This window comes from Medicago truncatula, chromosome 5, assembly GCF_003473485.1.
Source record: "Medicago truncatula cultivar Jemalong A17 chromosome 5, MtrunA17r5.0-ANR, whole genome shotgun sequence".
NCBI lineage: Eukaryota > Viridiplantae > Streptophyta > Magnoliopsida > Fabales > Fabaceae > Medicago > Medicago truncatula.
In genome coordinates, this window is record NC_053046.1 from 4,866,471 (window position 1) to 4,877,182 (window position 10,712).

The 10,712-nt window shown below is 32.7% G+C and overlaps 1 protein-coding gene across 1 annotated transcript; it reads left to right on the plus strand.

Moving 5' to 3' along the window:
• Positions 1 to 1,147: 1,147 nt before the first annotated feature.
• LOC112421943 (AT-hook motif nuclear-localized protein 11) lies at positions 1,148 to 6,637 on the plus strand. Its single transcript, XM_024784153.2, has 7 exons — positions 1,148 to 1,589; positions 1,678 to 1,730; positions 1,961 to 2,092; positions 5,286 to 5,368; positions 5,656 to 5,724; positions 6,093 to 6,228; positions 6,395 to 6,637. The coding sequence occupies exons 1-7, from the start codon at positions 1,148 to 1,150 to the stop codon at positions 6,635 to 6,637; spliced, it is 1,158 nt and encodes a 385-aa protein (XP_024639921.2).
• The last annotated feature ends 4,075 nt before the right edge of the window (positions 6,638 to 10,712 follow it).

Here is a 10,712-nt window from a genome sequence, read left to right on the forward strand (position 1 = left end):
GGAGCCTAGGATAACAAAATTTAGACGGTTTCTGTATATAGGAGGATAAGAAACAAATATTGTACATGTAATCAAGATTAATGGACATGTTGTATTTTACATATACTACACAAATTTAAACCTAGCTACCCCAAAAATGAATATGGCATGTTGGTAGCCGATATGACAGGTGATGAAGCGGCTTGCCATGCAATTCTCACAATTATGGATGGGAGTTAAGGTTATATTCAGATAATCATCGATGAAGAGGATACTCATAAGACAACCTTCAGATGTCCAGGCGCATCGGGGATCTATAAATGGATTGTTATATCACTTGAATTGAAAAATGGATTTTTCAACACTCGTATTTTTATTTGAAAAATATTATTCTCATCATCATTTTTTTGCTCCAAAACACGAAAAAACCCCATGCGACAATTAACTACCGCTGGGAGAATTTTCGTATTTTTCTGATGCTGTGGAGCAAAATTGATAGTGAGAAGAGCAATTTTCTTCTTTAAAAAAAAAGAGCAATTTTCTTTTTATTTGGTGAAATACACGTGATCTCACCGGTTTATGTTGACCCAATTTTCAAATGATGGATCCTATATCCAAAATGGTGCGAGTCACCCTCATACCACCCAACAAAATAATGAATATTAAAAAAAAACAGTGTCACTAAGAATGTTCTTTGCAATATTCAAATAATTATATTAAATCATTTATCTACACCTAGTCAAAAAAATATTTTTAATTATATGAGCTATTGTGTTTTATTTCAAAAATAAATAATTACAAAAACGTAAAAAGAAAAGGGGTTACAAAAGTCAAACATAAAATAATAAAATTTAATAGAATGCTTCAAAGTAATAAATACAATTTTGACAACAAGTATTAAATAATTTAAATAATATTATTAATAATTTAAGTCCATGAATAAAATATAATTGGTAGCAGCCCACAAGAAGAAAAAAAATAATCCAAGACCTTCCTTGTGCCCTCTCTTCTTCGATTATAAAATTTTCAGGTTCACATTTTTTTTTCTTCGTCATCATTCATCATCATCATTATCATTGTCGCCACTTTCAGTTACTTTGACTATATATACACATTGATTCATAATCTTTTTTCAATCACCCTATTTTCTTCGCCACACTGTATTTTCATGGATCCGCATGAAACAACAAACTCTCCTCATCCTCACCACGATCAACTTGAAAATGTCATCTTGGTGGAGCCAAATCCATTCACAAATACCACCCAAACCACCATCATGGAACCAAATACTGCTCAACTCTCTCCAATCATCATGAACGCTAACCTTTCCCCTAATTACGAGCCTATTGTCAACAATATTGTTCCTTCCTCCTTGAATCCAAGCATAAGTGTTTCCTCTGACACTGAATCAATCAAGAGAAAGAGGGGTCGGCCTAGGAAGCATTTTCCTATTGGCAATATTGCTTCGAGTTTGGGATCTGACCCAGGCCCAACACTGGCTTCAATTGCTACTTCTCCTTCTTCTTCCACTTGCAAGAAGAGTACTAGTGGAAAGGGAAGGGGAAGGCCTCGTGGCTCTTTTAAGAAGAAGCATTTGGTTGAAACACATGGTTTGTTAAATTTGTTTTTATTTTATTTTCTTTGTAATTTGAAATAACGTATTGTTGATTATTTTCACCGTGGCTGTTAATTTATCAGGAGTTACTGAATCATGTTTCTCTCCACATGTGATCTTTGTGAATCAAGGAGAGGTATGCAATGGAACCTATAATTCCAACATTAACATGTTATATATTACACTTTCTTTCACATTCTTTTCAAAAAAAAATGGTTACTTTATAAATTACAATGTTAATGTATATTTTGATAATGTTAAAAAGGTGGTCGTTTATAGAATTTTTGAAAATGTTTGTTGACAGATCTGGTTGTGGTTGAATTTTTTTCAAGATTGGTTTTTACTACTATGTTTTTTTTTTTGTAGGACATAATTGCAAAAGTTACAGCCTTTAGCCAGGCAGTAGCAGGACCTAATATTGAGATATGCATTTTGTCTGCTCATGGTTTAGTTGGCACTGTCGCCCTTCATCATTTAGGGAGCATTATTAATTACAAGGTAGTACTTTTTGTAACACTCCTTCTTCTATTAAAGCAATTAAACATGCGAATAATACATTTATTCAAGAAATAGAGGCTACGCCATCATCCAAAGTTCAAAAACCATAAACATGTATATAAACTTCAACAGTCGCAGCGGAATATAAACCAGAGTGATCCAAATATACATGTCATGAATCAATAATCACATCAACATAGGTGCATCTCAAAAATCTCAACATACGGGTAATCTCCAAACATAACAAAAGTCCAACAAAATCTAATCTAGACTGACACAACGAAGCCTAGATCAGAGCCGACTAAACACTAAACACCGATATCGGAGAAAGCTCCCGATATCCACCAAGCACAAAACTCACCAAGCACTACTCCTGCACAACGTCTACCCATCCATACAGACAGGTAGGCGGTTAAAACCACTGGGGGTAAGTATTACATCATCATAATCAAAACAACAGTTAATCATGAATAATTTAATATAAACATCATGCATTTGATCAATAATGATATTCTCATATATACATATATACTTACATCAAAACCCCAATATCTCACATCAATAATCACCAATCACATGTGTCATGAACAAACATCAAAGCACAATTATTCATACACAATCACCAATCACCAATCACATTTATCAATAAGACTCATGTCATGATATGCACTTATTGACGCATAAATGAATGTGGTACCAAATCACCTCAAGGTCGTCACCTTCGATGCAACAAAAACATCGTATGTAAGAGTTCACACCCGTCTTACATAATCTCCGAAGTAAAAGAGTTCAACCCTTTTACAACTACAATCTCAACACGATTATGATGCATGGACATGTAATAAAACTCAATAATGCGACAACAATCACAATTTTCTCCACAATATATAGGACGACACCCAATTATATTGTTCATCTCCACATCATTTGCATTATCAAGAAAACATGCCCATACACAATTAAATCATAGCATTCATCATCACCACATTAACATGATTATCAATAATCAACAATGTCATTCAACATCAACTATCACATATAGTTTCACCAATACAAGCATTTCTTACATCCTAAGTAAGATAACATACACATCTCATGATAAATATCATATCCAAAACAATCATTCATTCATACAACTTCACTTAGTTATATAACATAGTCACCACCATCCTTAAGACAATTGGTTCAAGAACATTTTCGACCAAAAACCATATCAAGTGGCCACCGGCCAACTTTGACAAACTCCAAGACAAACGACATTGACAAGTTGAAAACCTTCAAACAATCTTAATCGACAATGTAATCATGAAGTCAAGTCGCCTCCGGATCATTAACATTAACCCAAGCACAACTTAAGTTCATATGAAAATCCCATTTCAAAACCTTTCACATTTCCACCCGAAATATCACTTTCTCATGATTAAGATGTTTGGCCACTCTTGCAAGTCTTACCTAAGTCTATATGAGTTGTAGATTCAACTTGCAAGCTTCATTAGTTTACAAAAGTTATTTTCGACAAAAGTCTAGAATTCCCAAAATTTCCCAAGTTAAGACTCAAATGAACAATTTCAAGTTTAAGCAAGCTAATCATTGTTTCAGTAGGTTTTAGGGGATTAAAAGAAGTTAAACATGCTTAAAGAATCATTTAAGAAAGATCGGATTGGCCCCCAAAGACCCGGAACAAAAGATTAAAGTGGCTGAAACTGAAGTTGTTCGCTTAAGCGAACGAGTTACAGTAGCAAACCACGTTGTTCGCTTTCTGGTCGCTGACTGGTCGCTCACCAGTTCGCTTAAGCGACCACATGTTCGCTTAAGCGAACGAGTTCCAGTAGCAACCAGAAATCTTCGCTTACTAGTTCGCTCACCAGTCGCTTAAGCGACCCAACCCAGAAAAATCACTATGAGTGTTCGCTTACCAAGTCGCTTAAGCGAACCTTCACAGGTTTGCAGAAAATGTTACGGGTTTGGACCCCTTTTCACCCCAAATCCCTAATTTTGATCCCTCATTGCCCAAATGTGTTTCCATAACATGTTTATAGATCATTATGACTAAAAAGACTCACAAAGACTCAATCAAACTTGAAAACACTTGACAATTGGACCAATTCACCATTTTCATCAAAACACCAACAACACCTCATCTCTCAACAACAATTCAAGAATTATGCAAACCCAAGCCATGAAATTATCATCAACAACATGAATAAACAACCATAACAACAATTGATCATGAAACATATCACAATTCATCAACCACAATGCATAATTCACCAATTGAGCATATTTTCACCCATACCCATTTTTCATACTTTGAACATACAATTCAACTAACAACAATTCAATCATTCATAACTTCATACATCTAAACATGTCATCATAATTAGAGCACGAATTTCACCATTTATGAACAATTAATCAATTCATCCAATTAAGCACTTATCATACAAATAATTGAAAATTACAAAAGTGATTATGATGAATTCTAACCCCCTTACCTTAGTAGGTTAATCTCCCTAGCTTAGGCTTCAATTTTGCTCCTAGCTCAACCCAAATCCTTGATTCTTCAAGTCCTCTTCTCTCTAACCCTTATTTCCTCTTGCTCCCACTTTCTCTCTCTGTTCTCAAAAATATCTTAGTGAAATGAAAGTGTGTGGAATTTTCTCATAAGAGTAGGTTTTTGGACTAAGTCTACTTATTGGGCCTAACCCTCCACTTAATGGACCTAACCCATTTCTATTCAAACAAAAAATGTTTCTACACTCTAACCGGTAATTAGCTAATAACGGTCACTAAACGGTAAAATCTTAGTTTTACTCTAGTAACTTAGTAAAATAACTATTTTCACTAATCACTAAAAGTAATTCCCACAAAAAATTATAATTTTACCCGTTCTCACAAAATGACAAAAATACTCCTAAGTCCAAAATGACTAAAATACCCTTCTAACACGGAAACCCATGAAAATGCACCCAATGATGAATAATCACACACAAGCACATATAACACATAATAAAAGTAATTAAAATAAATCTAACTAAAAATCGGGCTGTTACATCCTTTATTATAAGAATCCATTAAATAATATGTAATATCTGATAATGAAAAAGTTTGTTTGTATTATGTTAATTATAACTTATATGAAATTTAATGTAATATGTGTTTACTTGATGTGCAAATATATTTTCAAATGTAGCATTGGATGTGTGACATTGTCATATCTGTTGGATTTCGACCACCAAAATATGCCCCACTAAAATGGTTTACAGATGGAACATGGTGCATATAATAGGCATTGTGGCCTATGGCGACTGACACAAAACTCACCAGCTATAACAACAACATGAACAACACTAGAACATGAAGAAAAAAAATTGGATTGCATGCATTCAAGTAATCGTCACATCGGTTGTCACTGGATCGAGATAAGATGGTTTATAAAGCAAGTAGATTTTAATTTTTTCTATTAAACTCTCAAACACATAATGCAAAATCTACATCATCCAATCTTGATCCAACAACCACCAATTTAGTAACTGTGTGAATGTGTTGAATTGTGATTGTAGGAAATCCAAATCCAATGACAACATGGAATGGAGTAGTTGGATATATTATGTTCTCGTTATTTCTACTATGTTTGTATTGTTTAGTTTATGACATTCACTGAACATAACACTATTTAAACATATCTACTTTCAGAATTGCCACTATTTTTAATTTTTGAAGTGTGTCACTTGCATTTTTTGTGTGTTAGCCTTATTTTTACTAGTTTTGCTTCCTATGGTTATTTTGAGATTAAAAAATCACATTGATGGTATTTTTTCTACAAAATCTTTAATTGGTTGTGCTTAATTTTTCATAATTTACGATGCAAGAATGTCAATATGTTAAATCTGATAGTTGATTTATATAAATAAACATAATTTGGTTTAATGCTCTTTCAATGATGTCTTTTTTTTTTTTTTTTTGTTATAGGGTCAATTTGAAATTGTATCCTTGTCAGGCAATTTAGAAGTATATCTGACAACAACTATGGCAATAAAAGAATGAGTTACTTCAAGGTGTCTCTAGTAAACCCTGATTCACGCCTTTTGGTAGGTGTAGTTGCTGATAAGTTTATTGCGGCATCATTAGTAAAGGTATTGTTCTCAAATGATAGATAATTTATGTAGATTTTTTAAATGTGCAATGTGAATGTAAGTTCTTGTGTGTTGATTGTATTTTTTGCAAGAAGGATTAGTCAAACATTATTGCATTAATTTTATAACTTTTTAAGAATTTTAAAATTTTAAGAATCATTTCCAGGTCATAGTGGGTAGTTTTACATTGGATGGCAAAAAGAATGGCCTGAATAACCTGAAATATGAACCTTCTTCAGCATCATTGTCCCAACTTGTTGCTTTTGGAACTCCAACCAATGCGACCACTCACGGGCCTTCATCTGAGTCCTTAGGTGTCAATGAGAATAATCTTTTTTGCCAACGGCCTGAAATCTACAATAAGATTATCCAACCCATTCCTACCATGTCGATGTACCAGCAACCATAAGCTCACCAAACTCAACAGTGAGGACAGGCTTTTAAGCTCACCAATGTAGAAGCAAGTTATTTACATGATGATAGTTCAAAGTTGTGCTGCATGTTGGATTTGGAAATGGTAACATAAATAATTGGGAAAAACTTTAAGAGACTTTATCAATTAGTTGTTTTATATATGTTTTTCTTCGTTTTCTGTTGATTATGGTTTTCAAATAATTTATGAAACATTGCCAGCAAGGGTCGCTTTTGCTAAATTATATAATTGCGGATTTGGATCTGTTTGTGATTATATTTGAAATTAGATTTTATTCTCCTTCTCATTTGATCTGCATATTTTCAAATTTCATTCATATGGAGTTCTCCATTTTTACCCTTTTTATTTTTATTCTTTCAAGTGCGTAAGAAATTATTTGACCAGCAAAAAATAGAAAATAAGACGTGATATTTGACTCAGATGAAGGATTATTCTTATTACTTAAATATAAATATTACTATATTTGACTGCTTAATCCGTGCTCCGAAGAGACCGGTTAGCATGACCCTTTTTTATTTAACTTTGTTCAATTTCGTAGAAGGATGGCATTGGTATTCAATATGATGTAAGTTCTAGAAGATCTTAACTTTAATGTAAGATTAGAAATATACTCCATTACGCAACACAGGCCACATAATCTCCCCAACATAAGGATAATGTGATTACGGAAAAACCTTAGCTTGTTAGCTAGTTATGTTAGATTGAGAGAAGTGTTTTTAAGAGAGAAATGACTTATGATTTTCATAGTAAAAAAATTCAAGTACAAGCAGTATTTATAGATATATTTAGACAACTCTAGATTTTGATGTTATGAACTTATGATATTCCATATTTAAACCCCTCTTCAAGTTATTTTCTATGTTTTATGTAGTTCAAAATATTTATATAGATACTTTAAGAAGTTTTATATTTATCATATTTCAAAGTATATATAACTTGTTTCTCTTTTATTGTCAAATCTTATTGTTCACGCAAAGTCTTGCACTAATTCATTCAAATCTCTAGTCTAATGGTGATTCAATGTAGACATCTTCTTCAAGATAATTGTTTAGCAAATGTTGACTTCAAATCTAATTGGTAGATTTGTTACTTCATTCTGAATCAAGCAAAGTCTAATTTATGCTTTTACATCAGATTGGTGTTTTGGCAATAAGTCTTGTTTTGTATATTTCTACGTCGCTATAAGCATTTTTCTTACCTTGTACTCTCATTTGATTTATAAACATATATTCAAACACACCCGACCAATTGTTAATGAAAGATCCATAAACATTACGAGGAAGAGAGGAAGAGAATTCCGCGACTGCATGCCAATGGTTTGAAAACCCAATGAAACAATGATATCGTCACAATGAGAAATGATGAAATACCTCAATTTGGCATGAGACGAACCTCTAGTTACACCTACAACATTGCATTTGATCTAACGGTCAATGGAAGGATCGATGTCAAAATAATTTCCTTAATCAAAACGACTTTCTAAATAACTTTAAATGTTGAACTTCATGAAGGAGGAAGAGCCAGAAGCATTGGAGAAATTACCAATCATAGAGACACTAGATATGAGCAATTGAGCATGTTGACAGGATAATACAAATTAATAAATTTATCATCAAATCTAAACTTATTTCTGCAATATGAGATGAAATTAATAGTGTTGGTGATGGCTGCTAAGATCACAATCTTGCATTCATTGGATCAGCTCCTATTACAAGTTGTAAGGGTAGAAAAAATAGAACTAGTATCAATATGAAGTTTTAAATTGGACCCAATCCAATTCACTGTAAATGATAATGCCTATTTTTTATATTTATTCTTGAAAAATATTTAACATTTACTATATATTACTATTAATGATAAATTCTGAATTTATAAATATTTTTCTAAGAACATTTGTAAATCAACGATATTAAATAGTTTTCATTAAATAACAAATCATGTATTTATTGATTCAAAGACCAATTGCAACAAAAAAAAAATTGCTAAATAAATCCTAATAAAGAATGAGTTTTTTATTTAACTTTTGATTTAGAAAAAATCACCTTTTTTTCTCATTAATCGGTCCCAATATGGAGGAGACATTTTTTTGCCTTGCCTTGTAAACCCTATAAATAAATAGTAGAGTTGTTGCAAGGTTTCATAAGTTAGGGCTTCCGAACACTAGAAAACATTGTCCCTTGTTGATCTTTCTAAGGGGACTTTTTGTTTCTTATTTAAGAATTTGGCGAGTTTCATATCAACGGATTAAAGATGCAGAACTTGTTAAATCTTAGATAAAACACACAACATCCGAAGTCTTTTTTTTTTTTTTTGGTACATGGAGAAAACAATGAAAAAACGAAAAAGAAAATTAGGCTACAACCTTAAGAACTGCATTCTAGGTGCATCAACAAGAAGTAGATCTTTTAAGTTTGGAAGGGGTTCTCAAAGTTGCACCAAAAAGAATCGTGATTGTCACCATGCTTAGCTAAAAAAATCCACACACTCATTTGTCTCTCGAATGGTGTGGGTCAGATGCACATTCTAAAGGAGATTAAGGAGATTGTTGATATTTCTAATGATAGTTGCATAAACATGTCAAGCATTGAGAGGAGCTTGAATTAAGTTTAGAGCATGCAGGGGATCTGAGTAACAAATCACATTTCGGTGTCCTCTATCTAATGGCAACTTCAAACCATGCATGATCGCAAACAGTTTCACATGCAAGTTATTTGAAATGCCAATAAATTCCGAGAATCCACAAAGTCGTGCACCGTCCGGATCGCGAATAACACCTCAAATGCCTGAGTGATCGGGACTATCAAAATTGCTCCCATCAACATTGAGAATTGTAACTTCCATACGAGAAGGGTGCCAAGAGGTCCAGCATTGTTGCGGGCGAGAGAGAACACTGTCACCCAAGGACGTCGAGAGAGAACTAAGATATCTCCCAACATTGTGCCGCAATTGATGATAGTTAACCTGCTCATTAAATTAAGAGGGTCTGAGAAACAAAGACCTTGTTTGAGCCACAAGTGAGCGTGTAACTATTGTACCCCAAGGATCTCCACATACATGCAGAGAGAGGGAAATCCTCGAGGCAGTGTAAAACATCTTCAACATGGTCATTACATCTATAGAACGAATGAGACAAAATCATACCACGACAGAGTAAAAGTGCTTTAGTGGGAAAAGACTCACGACTAACGGTTCAAAAGAACAACTTAATTTTCTCTAGAGTTTTCATTTTCCAACTCCAATTCCAAGAGATGTCATCATTATGGAGGTCTACAAAATGAGAAGAAAGGATCCGAAGTCATTTGATTATAATTACAACAAAACAAACAAAATTATAGGTATATGGAGATTTTAATTTTTATGTACAATAAAAATATATTAATACTTAAATGTAAATATATTTTTAGTTGTATGAGCTTTGTCTTATAACCTCAAGATATAGTTGTAAAATGTCAATAGTGTCCATTTAATTAATAAAAAATCTCCCTTTATCAATATATTTTCTCATCTGAAAATATGTTGTAAAATGACAATAGTGTCCATTTAATTAATAAAAAATCTCCCTTTATCAATATATTTTCTCGTCTGAAAAAATGTTTTTAAAAATTTAGATTGTCGAACGGAATTTCTCATCTCTAAACAAGTATTGAAAAATTCAATTACCAAACAACCTTTTTCATTCTCTTCTAAAATAAATGTTTTAAAGCTAATTTGTTTTACAATTTAAAAAAAAAAAAAACTAACCAAATGGGATTCCAACGGGCCCTAATTCTGCAATCTAGAAAAATGTTTTCAATGACTGTGAATAATATAACATCTTCAACTCATTTGAGATTGGTCTCAGAAGAATAAACTTTAATCTAACTTTAAATGAAACCGCACAAATTGATGATGAGAATAGACTCTATTAGTCGATCATTATGTCAGATACTTGGTTAAAAAAAAAAAAAAAGATAAATATAACTTCTCTTTTATAGTAAGAAAATTATTTCCCCACCCTCCATGTTTCTAACACGACATTTGAAATTTCAAAAATGTCTTAGGACTTCAAATT